The sequence below is a fragment of the Hypanus sabinus genome, chromosome 10 (assembly GCF_030144855.1).
Source record: "Hypanus sabinus isolate sHypSab1 chromosome 10, sHypSab1.hap1, whole genome shotgun sequence".
Taxonomy (NCBI): Eukaryota; Metazoa; Chordata; class Chondrichthyes; order Myliobatiformes; family Dasyatidae; genus Hypanus; species Hypanus sabinus.
The window spans coordinates 140,857,294-140,875,654 of NC_082715.1; the positions used below are offsets into that span (position 1 = coordinate 140,857,294).

The window sequence follows — 18,361 nt, forward strand, 5'->3', positions numbered from 1 at the left end:
CACAGACTCATTCTGCAAATTAACCTTTAGGAAATCCTGCACAAGAACTCCTAAGTCCCTTTGCATCTCAGTTTTTTGTATTTTCTCTCCATTCAGAAAATAATCAACCCTTTCATTTCTTCTAACAATATGCATAACTATACACTTCCTGACATTGTATTCCATCTGCCATTTCTCTGCCCATTCTCCTAATCTGTTTAAGTCCTTCTGTAGCCTCTCTACTTCCTCAGAACTACTTGGCCCTCCAGCTATCTTCATATCGTCTGCAAATTTTGCAACAAAGACATCAATTTCAACATCCAAATCATTCAAAGTTCTACAAAGCATGCAGGGCACCAGGGGTCTCTGCCCATGCCCCAAAATTTCAACCCTTTGCTATTGAGCATTATACTGGGACAAACACCTGGTGACAAAAGAAAAAGGATTCCTTCCAGCAAAAAATAATAATTGAGACTTAACTACACTGACAATGAATAATCCTGATTGGCATTTCAATCTCTAAGCTCTCTATGGGATTTATCCAAGTCCCCACAATCAACAATGCAAACTGATCAAAAGGAAAGTAGCACTGAAATCTCTTCTGTAAGTTAATAATTTAATTATCTGGCAAAAGACTGCAAAAACATTAACAACTTACAACTTAAGTAGTACCAGGCCCTCTTGGTTATCTGCATCAATATTAGAATTACCAAGAATGCTACCTTTATAACACATTTTAAGAACATGTTTTATGTATTAATCAATGTTTTCTTACTATAAATTCTCACCAAAAGTCCTTGTCTATAGTTACAAGCAGATTGTTCAAGTCTCTGATCAGATTTCACCTTGAATACTGTATTTTTTAAATCATACAGCAATAGAACTGTAGATCTGTGGCATAGAAATATATTCAACATTACTTTGGGAAGAGATTCAATAATCAGAACTCTATTAAAAATTTTAAAGACTACTCGACCAACTAGATAAGACTGTAAGACCATAGACATAGAAGCAGAATTAGGCCATTCAGCCCATTGAGTCTGCTCCAGCATTCCATCGTAGCTGATTTATTATTCCTCTCAACCCCATTCATCTGCTTTCTCCCAGTAACCTTTGATGTCTTTACAAACCACAGACCCATCAACCTCTGTTTTAAACATACCCAATGAATTGGCCTCCACAGCCATCTGTGGTAATAAATTCTATGGCTTCCTCCTCATCTCTGTTGTAAAGGGACATCCTCTGGTCCTAGTCTACTCCACTGTGGGAAACATCCTCTCCATATCCACTCTATCTAGTCATTTCAATATTTGATCAATGTCTTTCAATACTCAGGTGGTTAAACAGAAAATAACTGCACAATTTGGAAATCTGAAACAGAGAATGCAGGACATACTCAGCAGAACAAGAGTTTAAGGAGAGCTAATGTTTGAGATTGATGATCATTGAACAGAGTGGTATTTTCTCCTCAATTCACAGTTCAGCATTTTGCTTCCCTTAAATTCAAAAATCTGCAGATTCTTTCAATCTGAACTGTGTTTCCAGCATTTCTTTTGTAATATTTCCTTTGTCTACTCGTTGTATAAATTAACAAGTTAATTGAGGGGCTCCTTATGACTTCTGTGAATCTCAATCTTCTCCACAACAGTGAAAAAAAATCTCAACATTTAAGTTCTCTTCTGAAGTTCAATAAAATTAATAGCTTTGCACTTGCAGAACTTAAACATCAGAATCTAAATTTTCAATCTTTATAGCACCACTGTGGGTCTACTGAACATGCCAACACTAGCAGGTAACTTTTAAAAGCAGTTTAAATTTGTTCAAATGGGAGATAAGTGGAACTACAGCCAATGAAGAACACTGAACACATTAGTTGGAAATAACAGTGTAAAAACTCATTGCGCCTACACCACCATTTTTCAAGATTGTTTCACAGTATTTCCAGTACACAAGGGTAAAGGAGAACAAAATAATTGTTACTCGAGAGCTGATGCAGCACAAATAAAACACAATAAGATAAAGAACACAACAATAAAAAAACGATAAATACGAAATCATAATACAGCTTATATGCATAGATTGATTGTATGTCTACAAAGTGATGACAGGTCCAGGAATGTCTTTACTTAAGCTGACAGACAGGAGATGATAAAGTAGTGGTTGGTGTGTGGCTTAACACCCGTCCTCCATCATTTACAGTCTGCACATGGAGCTCCTTCAGTTCAGCACAAGGTGCAGCCAGTAGAGTTTCTGCCTCACAATGCCAGAGAACAAGATCTATTCCTGATCCTCCAGCACTCCACAAGATGCCTGCATACTCTCTTCATTTTCCCCAGCTGCTACTGCCTGACCCTACATCCCAAGATATGCATGCTGTCAGGACAATTGTCCCTAGATTATGGGTGGCAGGTAGAATCTGCTGAGGGAGTTGCTGGGAATGTGAGAGAATAAAACTGGGATTAATGTAGGATGAGTATGAAAATGAGTGGTTGATAATTCAATGGGCTAAAGGGTCTGTGTCCATGCTGCATCCCTCTGTGACCAGATTTCATAAGAAAGAAGTGATGAGTTTTATTTTGCACAGGTCTGGTCACTCCATTACAGGAAGAACACTGAGGTGTTGGAGAGGGTTCAGAGGAAATTTTTTTTATTTAAAGATACAACATGCTAACAGACCACTCCATGCCAACAAGCCCGTGATGCCCAGTTATACCTGTGCAACCAATTAACCTACTAGCTGATGCATCTTTGGAACGCGGAACATTACAGCACAGGCCCTTCAGCCCATGATGCTTTGCTGACCCTTCAACCCAGCCTAAGATTAGTCCAGCCTCTTCCTCCCACTTAGTTCCATTAAGTGTTGATCTATGAGGCATCATGCAACCAAGTCCATAGCTCCCTGAAAGTGGCTGCTGAGGTTGATAGGTTGGTAGCAAAGGTATACGAAATGTTTTCCTTCAGTAGTTGAGGAACTGATCCCAAGAGTCAAGAAGTTCTGTTGTAGCTTACAGAACTCTGGTTAGGCTGCTTTTGGAGTATTGCATTCAGTTCAGGCTGCCATATTATGGGATGAATGTGGAGGCTTCAGAGGATGCAGAAGAAATTTACCAGGATCTGCTCAGATTAAAGAGCATGTGCTATAAGGAGTGGTTGGACAAACTGAGGTTGATTGTTCTGGAGTAGCAGAGGCTGAGGGGGAGGCCTGATAGGAGATTAAGAAGAGGACTGGTACCTTTCTCCCCCCGGACAGTAACATCTGATATTGGAGGGCAGGCATTTAAGGAAAGCGGAGCAAGTTCAAAGGAGATGTGTGGGATAAGCTTTTCTTTCAAGAGAAACAGCGCTGGGTAGCAGGGGTAGTAGTGGAGGCAAATATAATAGAGGTGTTTAGAAGGGCCTTAGACAGGCATATTAACATGCACAAAATAGACAATGTATAGGGAGAAGGGATTAGCTTAGTGAGGCACTTCAGATTTTCAGCACAACATCATGGAATGAATGGCCTGTTTCTGTACTGTATTGTTTTATGTTCCACAAAGTATTCTCTCAGCATACAATATCAATGTGTGTGCATCTCACTTTTCTACACTATGATTACAGGTGGTTGCGTTTCACTGGGAATTTGAGGAGCCTCGGTCTGTCATCAGGGACTTTTGCAGGTTTCTACAGATGTGCCTTGGAGAGCATTCTGGCTGGTTGCGTCACCATCTGGTGTGCACAATATTGGAAAAAACTAGACTCAGCCATCTCCAGCATGAGCGCTATCCTCCCCAGCATCAAGGACATCTTCAAAAGGCAATGCCTCAGGCGAGTGGCATTCATCTTTGGAGATCCCCATCACCTAAGCTGTGCCCTCTTCTCATGGCTACCATCAAGGTGGAGGTTTAGAAGCCTGAGGACACATAATCAACATTTCAGGAACAGCTTCTTCCCCTCTGCCATCGGATTTGTGAATGAATACTGTGCACTACCTCAATACTTTCTGCTCTCTTTTTACACAACATATTTAATATTTTATATATATTTCTTGTTGTACTTTAGCAACACACACAAATTGCTGGAGGAACTCAGCAAGTCAGACAGCATCTATGGAGGGAAATAAACAGTTGACCCTTCAGGCCAAGACCCTTCTTAGTACTATAAAGAAAGTGGGAAAGACACCAGAATAAAAAGGTGGGGAAAAGGGAAGGGGGACAAGCTAGAAGATAGATGAACCCAGGAGGGTGGGAAAAATCAGCAGATGGTAGAAATCCAAAGCAACACAGACAAAATGCTGGAAGAACTCAGCAGGCTAGGTAGCATCTATGGGAATGAATCAGTCGACATTTCAGGCTAAGACTCTTCATGAGGACTCAATGATGAAGGGTCTCTGCCCAAAACGTTGACTATTCATTCTTTTCCATAGATGCTGAGTTCCTTCAACATTTTGTGTGGGTTGCAAAAGAAGGAATCTGATATGAGAGGGGAGTGGACTATAGGAAAAAGGGAAGGAGAGGCAGCACAGGCAGGTGATAGGCAGGTGAGAAGAGGTAAGAAGGCAGTGTAGGAAAGAGATGAAGAGGTAAAAGGGGAGGGGAAAAAAATTACAATAAGGAAAAATCGATGTTCATGCCATCAGATTGGAGACTACCTAGACAGAATATGGTGTGGTGCTCTTCCACGCTTGAGAGATGGGTACAGAGTCTATATAAGTGAGGCAAAGCAGCACCAACTTCATGGACACTGTACAGATTACAAAGGAGGAGGTATTTGCTACCATGAGGCAAATCAGGGTGGATAAATCCCCAGGCCCTTACAAGGTGCTTCCTCAAACCCAAAAGGAGGCAAGTGCAGAAATTGCCAGGGCCCTAGCAGAGATATTTAAACCATCCATAGCAACGGGAGAGGTATCAGAGAATTGGAGAACAACCAATGTTGTTCTGCTGTTTAAAAAAGGCTCTAAACATAAACCAGGAAATGACAAGCTGGTAATTCCAACATCCGTTATGGGAAAGTTATTGGAAGGTAATCTAAGGGATTATATAAGCATTTGGATAGACATAGACTGGCTTTGGTAGGTCACGTCTAACCAATCTTATGGAGTTTTTTGAGGAAGTTACCAGGAAAGTGGACGATGGCAAGGCAATGGATGTTGTCTACATGGACTTTAGTAAGGCAATCAACAAGGTCTTGCAGGGAGGCTGGTCAAGAAGGTTCAGTCACCTGGCATTCAGGATGAAGTAGTAAATTGGATTAGACATTGGCTTTGTGGGAGAAGCCAAAGAGTGGCAGTAAAGAGTTACCTCACTGACTGGAGGCCTGTGACTAGTGGTGTGCCACAGGAATCGGTGTAGGTCTATTGTTGCTTGTCATCTATATCAATGAACTGGATGATAATGTGGTTAACTGGATCACCAAATTTGTGGATAACGTCAAGATTGGGGGTGCAGAGAGTGAGAAAGGCTATCATGGCTTGTAGGGGTATCTGCACCAGCTGAAAAAATAGGCTGGAAAAATGGCACATGGAATTTAATGCAGACTAGTGTGAGGTTTTGCACTTCAGTAGGACCAACCAGAATAGGTCTTACACAGTGAACAGTGTGGTGAAACAAAGGGATTTGGGAACAGGTACATAATTCATTGAAAGTGGTGTCATAGGTAGATAGGGTCGTAAAGAAAGCTTTTGGCACACTGGCCTTCATAAATCAATATATTGAGTACAGAAGATGGGATGTTATGTTGAAGTTGTATAAGACATTGGTAAGGCCTAACTTGCAGTATTGTGTGTAGTTTTGGTCACCTACCTACAGGAAAGAAGCAAACAAGGTTGAAAAAGTTCAGAGAAAATGTATATATAAAATGTATGCATAACAAAGTTGCTGGGTCTGGAGGACCCAGGTTTAAGAAAAGATGGAATATGTTAGGACTGTATTCTTTAGAATGTAGAAGCTTGAGAGGAGATTTGATAGAGGTATACAAAATTATGAGGGGTATAGATAGGGTAAATGCAAGCAGACTTTTTCCACTGAGGTAGGGTAGGGCTACAATCGGAGGTTATGGGTTAAGGGTAAAATGTGAAAAGCTTAAGGGGAACATGAGGGGAAAAGTTCTTCACTCAGAGGGTCATGTTAAGAGACATTTGGATAAATACATGGATAGTAGTGATACGGAGGGCCTGGTCCAGATTGATGAGAGTAGGTAGTGTAAATAGTTTCGGCATGCACTAGATGGGCCAAAGGGGTTGTTTCTGTGTTATAGTTTTCTATGACTCTATGACCCTGAGAGTGGCCTCACCGGGACAAAAAAAAAGGCCATGGACCTACATGTCAGAACAGGAATGGGGATAGGAATTAAAATGTTTGGCTCCAGGTATTTCTGCTTTAAGCAGATGGAGCACAACTGCTTGACAAAACTGTACCTCTATTTATGTAGATGAGGCCTCAGTGGGAGCACCAGTTACAACAGGTGACCTCAGCAGATTCATAGATAAAGTGCTGCCTCACCTGGAAGGACTGTTTGGGACCCTGAATGGAGGTGAGGGATAGTGAATTAGCAGCTGTAGCGTTTCTGTCACTTGCAGGCATATGCCGGGTGGGAAATTAGTGGGCAGGAACAAATGGACAAGAGAATCATGGAGGGAGTGATCCCTGTGGAAAGCAGAGAGGGAGATAAAGATGTGTTTGACAGCAGAATTCTGCTTATGATGGCAGAAATTGTGGAGAATGATATGTTAGAAGTGGAGGATCATGGAGTGATAGGTGAATCAAGAGGAACTATCTCGGTGGGAAGATGGGGTGAGTGCAGAGGTCCAGGAAATGGAGCAAATGCAGGTGAGGGCAGCGTCAATGGTGGAGGAAGGGAAATCTCATTCTTTCAAGGAGGAGACATCTCTGATGTTCTAGAATGGAAAGCCACATCCTGGGAAAAGGTGCAGCAAAGACAAAGGAACTGAGAAAAGGGAATAGCATTTTTCTTTAAAAAAACAGGAGACAGGGTGGGAAGAGGTATAGTCAAGATAGCCATGGCAATTGGTAGGTTTATAAAAGACATATAGGGATAGTTTATCTCCAGAGATGGAGAATGAGAGGTTGAGAAAGTGGAGAAAAGTGTCAGAAATGCACCCATTCTATTCTTGTCAATTTTATCAACTTTGCCTCCCACTTCCACCCTGCCCTTAAATTAATTCACTTGGTCCAATTCTGACACCTCCAATGTAGAAGGTCATCATCGCTTGCAAAGGGACATTGACAGGATGCAGAGCTGGGCAGAGAAGTGGCACATGGTCAACAAAAGTATGAAGTAATTCACTTTGGAAAGTCGTAACTGAGGACAAAGTACAAAGTTAACAGTCAGGTTTTTAGCAAAGTGGAAAGAAAGGAGGGATTGAATTGAATTGAATTTCGGTTTATTGTCATTAGAAACCACAACTGCAATGCAGTTAAAAAATGAAACAATGTTCCTCCAGAATGATATCACAAAAGCACACGACAAAACAGACTACACCAGAAAATCCACATAATGTTTGGCAATCCCCAAATCCAGAGTTCAGAGAGGCTGCTGCGTATTAATATCACGCTACCATCTTAGCGTGTTTCCCAGAAAGGAGCTCCAAATCCACCAGACAAAACAAGACTACCCAGACACACCAAGTCAGGAGATCAACTCTGCCACCCAACAAACCAAAAACTAAAGCTACAAGACCTACACAAAACCACATGGTTACAACATATAGTTACAACAGTGCAAACAATACCATAATTGATTAAAAAAAAGACCATGGGCACAGTAAAAATAGTCCAAAGATGTTAAAAGACTGTAAGTTCGAAAGAAACCGCCACACAGTTTCCGCAAGTCCTCAGGGTCCCTATAGACTCGTCATCCCACGCAGGAGGCAGATGGGAATACCCCCACTATGGACTTCCAGAGCACCACCAGACTCAGCCCCACAGGCGCAGCACACAATGAAAGCACCGCCGGATCCAGCCTCGCAGACGCAGCATACAGTGAAGGTGGACTCCGAGTCCGTCGAACCTCCGAGCCTCCAACCATCCCCTCCGGCAGAGCCTCTCTGAGCACTATTCTCTGCCGAGCGCACTACGACACCCCCGCCACTGGCAATGCGACCCCGACGACTGGGGACCTGTTCTTCCCAGCAGAGACCCGGACCTCACAACAGCAGCAACAATGAAGAAGGCCTTCCTGGAGATTTCCTGATGTTCCTCTATGCTCCCACGTCCGTTTTTCATCAGATTAGGATTATGCACAGCATCTCACTTGACAAAGTGCATAGGTCCCTTAAAGTTGCCACACAAATTGTTAGGGTGGTTAAGGAGGAGTATAGTTGTTTTGTTAGCCAGGAGACTGAGTTTTAGAGTTGCAAGGTAATTTTGCAGCTCCATAAAACTCAGGTCAGACCCCACTTAGAATATGTGTTTAACATTATAGGAAGGGTGTAGAAGCTTTAAAGAGGGTGCAGAGGAGATTTATCAGGCTGCTGCTTGGAACAGAGGGCATGTCTTATGAGGAAAGGTTGAGCAAGCTAGCTTCTAGCTTAGGCTTCAAGCTAGGAAGATGAGAGGAAAATTGATTGAGGCATAGATAAAATGGATAGCCAATGCCTTTTTTCACATGGTGGTGATGGTTAAAATCAAAGGGCATACCTTTGTCAGAGGCATTTTTTTATATACAGAGTGGTGGGTGTGTAGAACACCCTACCAAGGGTGGTGGTAGAGGCAGATCCATTCAGGACATTTCAGGGACTCTTAAATTGGCACTAACAAAAGACTAAAACACCATACCCCTTCTTAACCACCTCGATGGATGAAAGAAAAATGGAGGGCTATGTGTGAGGGAAGGGTTAGATGGTTCTTGTGATAGATTAAAAGGTCAGCACAACATTATGAGCCAAACGGCCTGTAGTGTTTTATGTAATTCCAAGACTAAACAGTACAACCAAAATAATGAACATGTACTATCCACAGTAGAATATCAAGTGAATTTGTTTTAGCTTCCAAATCCCCAAATCCAATGTTACTCATTCATGCTAAAAAGTGACAAAATGGAATTTTGGAAGTTATTAGAAAAACTGACACCAAATGCAGTTGGCTCTGTGATGCAATGACCAGCATGTTGACCTTGCGAGAGAAGTTAAAGGCTGTGAGCTTCAACCTACCAATGCTGTGTTTACTGAATCTTGGGTAACAACTCCAGCTTTGCAAACGTTGTATTAGGTCAGGATTGTGTAAAGGATACAGGATTTAATCAGTGAAGTAAAATGCTTTCAACCATTTTGCCATACTAGATAAATGTACCATGCTAAAATATTTATCACATTTCAAAAAGGTTGCTGCCTTCCTGAACAAATAATTCTGAGCTTTGCATTGAGGACAAAGATAAAAAAGAAAAACAATTGTTTAGCCTTGTCAGCAACAGTCCAGCTATATTTCTTGCAAATAATAGCAAATATAGACCAATGACCTGGTATTTGCATTTGAAGGTTAAAAGACTGCACGGCCATTGACTGGAGAAGAGTGCCAACAAAGATGCCTTCTTTCCAGACATCGGTTTCTGCCAATCATCTCTTAAGAGTCATAGAACACTACATCACAGAAACAGGCCCTTTGGCCCATCTAATCCTTGCCACACCATTAATCTGCTTAGTCCCATTAACCTGCACCTTCAATGGAATACCTGGTATTTAGAAACAGTAAAACTAAACTATTAAGCAGCTAATCAATAGCATTAAATGTGCTTCATAAATTTCATAAGTTTCTACATAATATCGTAAATCATGGAATAAAAATCAAGAACTTAAATAGAACATTTTAGAGATCATTACATACAAGTTTACACAAGTAAAGGTAGAATATAATGTAACAAAGATGAAACATAACATCTATTACAATTACATCAAATATTTCAAGTTACATTGAGATCAGGGTTTGTGAAGTTATAAATATAGCTTAAACCTTTGAAATGTTTTCACTGCATGGAACATTTTGCATTCGAAGTGTATCAATCCAGTCACTTCTGAGAATGTCAATGAGAACTGCTGATAAACACATCATGTTTGGGAAGTCCTCAAGGGAAGTTTCACAAAATTCCTTCTAATATAGTGAAAGTTCATCCTTGCTTAAGAATGACCTAAGTACATTACCCCAGATGGGGTCTCACCACAGGCCTTTGCAATTACAGTAAGACATACTGATTTTCTAGTATTTATTCTTAAACGCTTCTGCAAAAAATATACAACAATTTGCCTTCCTACTTGCCAGCCACTTTCAATTATCTGCATTACAGGGATTCCCATGTCCTACTAAACTGTTGTTTTGATTTTCATGGGCAAGTGGGAAGTGAAGGAATGAGTGGGTGCCCCAGATTAAATGAATCACAATCATTTTCATGTCATCCTCGTTCATTCGCTCTGCTTGTCCTTGGCACCAGGTAATCCCAATGTATTAGCTCAAACGACCTCTCAACTTCGCATCAACAGAAAGCTTGAGTATTATACTTTGTCCCCTTGTGCACATTAACACAAACACTTTGGATCCCCAACACTAGTCACAAGCTCGCAACAAAAATTAACTCATATATGTCTTCCATTTTCCATTGGTTAACTAATCCCAGTCCACAGGGGTATATTACCCATAAGTCTGTTTAAAAATCCAAGATTAGGAGTTGAATGAGAAAAACTAATAAAGACAGAAAAATTAGTTGGAAGCTATTGATGGTAGAGAGGTCACTTTTAACTCCAGGTGTGACCCAGACAGAACTCACCATTAGTTTTTAAGATTGTACATACATGGGGGGAAAAAATCAATTGAGTGATGATGTCATTACGTTACTTCCAGCTCACTCTAAATTCCTTAATGGTGTACTAAGAGAGCGAGAGTCCACATAAATCTAGGTCCAATACACTGGCTTCTTAGTTGTTCCTAGAATTAAATTTTAATACTAAATGTAAGGCTGCTTCATTCTCTCTGGTGTACCAAACCACAAATTAATTCTTTTGCCACAATAGTTTGAAGTATTTTTTTTCACCCCCAACATGGAAGACTCATTTAAGTTCCACCAAATTGACAGGACTGAGAAGTTCATGAAATTCAATAACATTTAAAGTTTGTTTGTACTGTTAAAAGTATTTCAGATTATAGATTTTTACCTGAACAAATAATAACCTGCATATGCAAACTTCCCCGAAACTAATCTGTTTTATCTACATTACAAGACCTTGCAGAATCCTCTCTCAGCAAAAAAAAATACTTATTGGGATACAAGCAAAAGGACAATTATTGTGGCTGCTTAAATATTCGTCCTTGTTGGCATGTTTTAAAAGTGCTGCAAAACCACTAAATGCAAAAATACCAGTCATAATGTGAATAATAGTCATAACAACAATTGGTTATAATTGTCTTTAAGGTACAAATGCAAACTTCATTTTGGGATGGCCTTTAACATAAAAATTCAGTTTTCAGCTTGCTAAATTAAAGCAACACTTTAAAAATAGTCAAATTACAAATTCATAAATCTCTGATCATGTATAAAAAGCACTTCCAAACCCAGAAAGCTGTTGATAGTGTTTTAACTGAACATTACTCAATATATTTAAAAATATCATCTTTCCTCTAGGCCCTCATTGTAAAAGATAGTATCAATAAAAATATTAAATCAGAGATTTGCAGAATTTCTCTATAACAAAGCATACAAAGTGAAAAAATAATCAACTTGCAATGTCAGAAAGCTGCTACTTGATAGTCAATTACATGCATCACTATTGCAGAATAGTTCACAATGGATTTGAATAAAGGGGCCATATTTTGCGCACTTTTGAAAAAAGCTGTTTAAAATTTTTGCAGGACTTGAAAGAACCAACTTTTCTTATATAGTTGTGCATCTTCTATTAGAGGGTCTGGCAGCCAGCAACAGAACTGGCACCCACAATTCTCAGACAACCGATGCATATAAAACTAAACAGAAAAGAGATCAGTTAAATCATTACAGAGAGCAAAACATTTTGGGAAAAGGAACACAGAAGACTAAAGCCAGTAAAAAAAAAGAGAAACATCTGACTGATTTGTCCCCTAGCACTGTCTCCCCCACACCCCTCCTTACCTTGTTCAGGTAGGAGGCAAGGTTGAGAATCAACAAGGCATGGTTAGAAAATCTGTAGATGAAATCATAGACCATAAAAGTTAACAAGATTTAAAGTGGGATCTTGTTCAGTTGGGTAAGTGAGTCGAGGAATGCCAAATGGAGTATAATCCAGATAGGTTGGTGATGAAACATATCAGCTCCTGCCTGAAAAGTGACTTGGATCCGTTCCAAATTGCCTACCATCACAACAGGTCACAGCAAATACCATCTCATTGGCTCTTCACTCAACCCTGGAACATCTAGACAGCAAACATTATGATGTTCTTTACAGCTCAGTATTCAATATTATCATCCCCTCAAAACTAATCAATAAGCTTCAAGACCCTGGCCTCAATGCCTCCTTGTGCAATTGGATCCTTGATTTCCTCACTTGCAGACCCAGTCTGTTCAGATTGGCAACATCTCTTCCACAGTCTCCATCAGTACAGGCGCACCACAAAGCTGTGCACTTAGCCCTCTGCTCTACTCATTTTACACTTATTAATGTGTGGCTAAACACAGCTCCAATGCCATATTTAAATTTGCTGATGACACTACTGCCATTGGCTGCATCAAAGGTGGTGATGAATCAGCATATTGGAGGGAAATTGAAAATCTGGCTGAGTGGCGCCAGAACACCAAACTCTCACTCAATGTCAGCAAGACCAAGGAGCTGATTATTGATTCAGGAGGAGGAAACTAGAGGTCTATGATCCAATCCTCATTGGGGGATCATAGTTGGACAGGGTCAGCAACTTTAAATTCCCTGGTTCATCATTTCAGAGGACGAGTTCTGGGCCCAGCATGCAAGAGCAATTACAAAGAAACCACAGCAACATCTCTACTTTCTTAGGAGTTTGAAAAGATTCGGCATGGCATCTAAAACTTTAACAAACTTCTATAGCTGTGAGGTGGAGAGTATGTCGACTAGCTTTGTCTCAGGAAAGCAGCATCCATCATCAGAAACCACCACCACCCACGTCATGCTCTCTTCTTACTGCTGCAATCAGGAAGAAGGTGCAGGAGCCTCAAGATGGACACCACCAGGTTCAGGAACAGTTATTACCCCTCAAGCATCAGCTCTTGAACCAAAGACAAAAACTTCACGCACCATCACTAAAGTACTCCCGAAGGGAATGGGATCGAGAAGCATAATAAATCAGCCATGATGGAATGTTGAAATTGACTTGATGGGCCAAATGGCCTAATTCTGCTCCTATGTCTTATGGATGTGGATTTTGCCAAGTTGAGGGACTCAGTTTACTGAGAAAAGTCAAAAAAGCTAGGATTCTTATCCTTGGAGCATAGGAGACAGAAGTTAATCTTACTGAGGTATATAAGATCATGAAAGACATAGATAGGATAGGATTAACTCTTTTTCCTAGGGTTGGAGAAATCAAGGACTAGGGGACATGAGTTTAAGCGGAGATGAAGAAGATTTAATAGGAACTTAAGGGCAATTTTATTTTTAAAAATAAAATATATGGAATGAGCTGCCAAAGAAAGTGCTTGCAGTAGGTGTAGTAACATTTAAAAGACAGATACCAGGATAGTAAAGGTTTGGAAGGAAATAGGCCAAATGCAAGCAAATGAGATGAGCCTGAATGGCATCTTAGTTAACTGGACCAATTGGAGTAAAAGAACCATTTATTTCCAAGTTACATGACTCTCTATATACAGGACCTCTCTCACTGGTGGACCCTAGGATGAAAAAGAACAACTTGATCTCAGGCTCAACCACCAAAATGCTCCAAACTGCTGCTGGTTTTTCTCTAGCAATCAAGGGATTGCAAAAACTATTAAAATTGATGGAAACAAGTGACAATTAAAGATTAAAATAATAAAATGAATTTAAAACAAAATTAAAAGCAGTAAGTTTAAAATTGTTGATTTCTACCTTTCCCTTAGTGTCCCTAGGAATCAAGGGCATATCATTGACCAGGGGAGATCAAAAATCAGTGCCCAAAGGTGTTAACTACTTGGCTCCACCACTGAACCCTCCTCAACTTTCTAGTTTCACTTCAATTTTGATGGGTCAGCTTTGACAGATTCACCAGCCTCTGGCTAAAGAAATTCCTCTTCATCTCTGTTCTACAGGGATGCCTTTCCGTTCTGAAGCTGTGCCCTTTGGTCGTAGATCCTCCAACCATAAGGAACATCCTCTCCACGTCAGCTCCATCTAGGCCATTTAATATTCGATAGGTTTCAATGAGATCTCTTCTCTCTCCCCCACACTTCATTCTACTTAACCCAGCGAGTGCAGGCCCAACGCCATTAAAGACGCCTAATACGTTAACCCTTTCATTCCTGGGATCATTTCCGTGAACTTCCTCTGGAGCCTCTCCAACGCCAACACATCTTTTCTTAAGTAAGGGGCCCAAAACTGATCCTATACTCCCAAGTGCGGTCTGACCAATAACTTCTAAAGCTTTAGCTTTACATCCTTGCCTCGCATTGCGGTACGCCTATATTGAACAATTATTTCAAAATAAACAATTGTTTGAAGTTCAACATCACTCCTTCAGCCAGTCACATGCAGCTACTGATTATTCTTTCGCGTTAGAAAATTGTAATAACTCAGAACTATTATATAAGGTTTGTTGTTTCAATGCGAGCTTCATAGTCTTCGTCAGTGGAATAATTTAACACTAATAATAGTCAGAAAGTGTTTAAATAGCAATGTTCAGAAGGATTAACGATGCAGAAAGAAGAATGGGGGCAGGGTAGAAAGGTTCACTGCCACATCAGAATCACTGATGCTTAGTAAACTGCACCATTCAGACCCCAGCCTATAGCTGCAGCTTTTAAGAAATCATTTTGAATCCGCCCCTAATCTACCCCTCCAAAAACTGCTGATACGTCTAAATATTTATACCGCTCTTTAGCATACAACCCGAACTAAATCGGGTATTTAAAGCTTTTTCAGTGCTATACTCGGAGAAACTAGAGAAATTTCAATTCTCTACAATATGTAGGCTTCGTTCGCTCCCAAAATACGCGGATCAACGACAGGGCTACAGGCCAAATTCTGCTTTCTTAAACATGACGAACGTATTTTCCTGCAATAGCATCCTTTGCACGGCATATCAAATTTTTTAAACCGCATTCTTTCATTTGCAATGCTTAAAAAATTAAACAAGAGTCCCTTAACAATCCCTGCTAGTAAAATATTTATTACTCTTCTGGCAGCGGCGCTACATTATCGCCGCCGTTTCATTCCGTTTCGAGAGTAATGAATACAAGCCTTTTTACCCCCACCCCAAGCAATAGGCTCCATTGCAACCCACAGCAATACCGTAATGGAAAGGGGGAAGAGAACTGAGTAATGGTAAAGAATCAGTAGTACTTAGGATAAACCAGAAAATAATATCCATAGAGGCGATATTTGGTCAATGGAATTAACTGCACACGAGATTCTGCAGATGCTGGAAATCCAGACCATCACACACAAAATGATGAAGGGTCTCGGCCAGAAACGTCGACTGCTTATTCCCTCCATTGATGCTGCCTGACCTACTGAGTTCCTCCAGCATTTTGTGTGTGTGTTTAACTGCACAAAAACCTAAATGCTGTTATTTTTTTTAAATAAAAAAATAATTTAAAAAAAAACAATCTGAATACATTCACATACATCGCCTGCGAGTAAGGTGGATGTGCAAGGAAGGATAGCTGCTAGCTTAAAGACGGTGGGCGATTAGAACAAGATAAGTCTCTTACAGTCCAGGTGCTTCTTCTTGGGTCCCATCACCTCGTGGGTCGTGGCTTTGCAGACGGCCCTGGCCACGGCCGAGCCGGTCACACTATACTGGGCCGCCGCGATGCGGTCCGTAATGGTCTGGCCCGACATTTTCTCCGCGGTTTCTAATCTCCTTCTTCCTTTCTTCTTCCCCCCTCCCTCCCCTCTCTCTCTCTCTCTCTCCGAGATTAATTATTTACGTGCGTGTGTAAAATGGAAAGGGGGAGGCGGGTATCACTGGAGAACCAAAGAGAGAGAGGGAGAGATGGGGAGACAAATGAGCCGCTTGTCGCCTGTCAGAGAGACGCCGGCGGGGAGAGGGCGGGAGAGCGGCGTCGGGTCGTCAGCCGGCGGGCGGGCGGGCGGGCGCACACACACCTGGGGGCGGCGGCACCGGCACCGGCACCGGCGAGCGGGCGGCTGAGGAGGCGGGTTGAGAGCGCTTGGCGTCCGGCCTGGGGGGGGTCGGTCATCGGACGGGAGAAAGCGGCATCGGGGTCGGGCGCCGCTGCACACACCTGGGGTGGGGGGCAGCGGGATGACAGCGCTCTGGAGCTCGGCCGACGGGGGTCAGGAGAGGGGAGAGCGGCGTCAGGTCGTCGGTCGGCAGCAGGCGGCGGCACCACACACCTGGTGATGGCTGGCGGGGAGCGGGGCGGAGGATCGTCGGTCAGTGGACGGGAGGGGAACCGCGGCAAGAGCGCCCTGACGACGCGGGCAGAGTGGCGGGAGTGGTGTCGCTCACCGGAGACGGTTGAGCCGGGGCAGTTACCGTTCCGCGGTTCGGCCCAGACCGGCACGTGGCGCTCGATTGCTGGGCGGGGGACGGCGCTTCAGACCGGCGGGCAGGATAACGGCGCCGGCTTGTCAAGTCGGGCGGGCGGGCTCAGGAAAAAGGGGGTGAGGGCGGTCAGCGCTCTGGCTCCCTGCCCACGCTGTCGGATCGGCCGAGGTGGGAGGACACCCGGCGGGTGAGTCCGGTTACCGGTCACCCCCTCCCGCCGGCGGTGGATCTAACGGCCGCACTAGCGGCGCTCCTGGCCCTCACGCCTAATTGTTCCCTCCCCAGAATTAGACCACACCCTTCTCTCCACCTCTCCCGGAGTAAAAGCTGGTCCTCGCCGCCGTAATCCCTCCCCGGAACCCCCACCCCACCCCACCTTTTCTCCTCCCAGGGTAAACCACCCCCAACCTTCCCCTTCCTGGGATAAAAATCCGGCCTCCTCCCCTTTACCGGGGTAAAACCCGCCCCTCACACCCCCTTCTCCCCCTCCCAGGGTAAAACTCGGCCACATACTGCCTTTCTCCTTCCATCGTTGGGGTAAAGCCCTCCTCACTGCCACTCCTTAAGGTAAATCCTGTGCTTCACAGCCCCCCTGGTAAAACCCAGCCCTCATGCACCCCATTTCTCCCCTCTCCAGGGTAAAACCATCCTCCTCACCTCCATCCCTTGGGGTAAAACCCCTCCTGATCTGATTTCCCTACTCTGCTGACATGTCATTACCCATCCCCACAAACTCAGAATTTAAAAGAGAGGGTACCCCTCCACCACGGCCACCCATTCAGCTGGTTTTCCAAAACAAATTGCACCTGTGGGAGGGATTGGCGAAGAGGGGTGAACTGTGCCTTTATGGTGTTAATATTGATCCTGCCATCCCTCCAGTGATCAAACTGTACACCAGTAATAAGACATAGGAACGGAATCCGTCCATACAGCCCATCGAGTTTGTTCCGCCATTCCATCATGCTGATTTATTTTCCCTCGCAACCCCATTCACCTGCCTTCTCCCCATGGTAACATAGACAACGCTTTATAGTACCAGCAACCAGGGTTTAATTCCTGTAAAAAGTTCTCCCTTTGTGTGAGTTTCCTCCGGGTATTCCAGTTTTCTCCCACAGTCCAAAGATGTACGGTTTGGTAGGTTAATTGGTCATTGTAAATTGTTCCATGATTAGACTAGCGTTAAATTAGGGGATTGATGTGCAGCACAGATCAAAGGGCTGGAAGGGCCTATTCTGCACTGTATCTCAATAAATAAGTGACCTTTGATGCCCATACCTATCAACTTCCACTTTAAATATACCCAATAACTTGTCCTCCACAGCTGTCTGGAGCAATGAATTCTGCAGATTCAACACTGGCTAAAGAAATTCCTCATCATCTCTGTTCTGAAAAAGGGATGTCCATGAAATAACTACAAGCTCTTCTTCTCTCCACAGCACATGAGACTTCCTTCCCAGTTTGATAGTTACAGTGTCCCCTCTCGTTCTTTTTTTCACTGATGTTTCAACATATGTTTGCACTTGGCAATCTGAAATGATTGCTTTCAGGTTAGTTTGTTTTTTCGCTACTGATTATTTATTTAACATTGCTAATATGCTTGTGCTACACTGCATGCTTGCAAAGTTTTTGCGGTATGTGCAAAAGTCACAAGTCTTAGCTAGGGTGCCTAGGATATTTGCATAGTACTGTATTTGTCAACTGGTAGGAGCAAAAGCATTTGGGAATAGTGAGGGTGGTGTGCCACAGGAATA

At 42.7% G+C, this 18,361-nt stretch overlaps 1 protein-coding gene across 44 annotated transcripts in view; it reads right to left on the minus strand.

The window, feature by feature from the left end:
* The window catches only part of snap91a (synaptosome associated protein 91a), a 179,446-nt gene extending 161,331 nt beyond the window's left edge, over positions 1-18,115 (minus strand). For 9 of the 44 annotated variants that reach the window (XM_059983148.1, XM_059983118.1, XM_059983130.1 and 6 more), the window contains exons 1-2: positions 16,572-18,100; positions 15,808-16,063 (exon numbers count right to left, since the gene is read on the minus strand). In XM_059983148.1, the coding sequence (XP_059839131.1) occupies positions 15,808-15,937 (130 nt within the window). In that variant the 5' untranslated portion in view covers positions 15,938-16,063; positions 16,572-18,100. Of the gene's footprint in view, positions 1-15,807; positions 16,064-16,571 lie in introns of all 44 variants that reach the window. The other 35 variants (XM_059983149.1, XM_059983134.1, XM_059983136.1 and 32 more) reach the window with 17 other exon arrangements.
* Between the last annotated feature and the right edge of the window lie 246 nt (positions 18,116-18,361).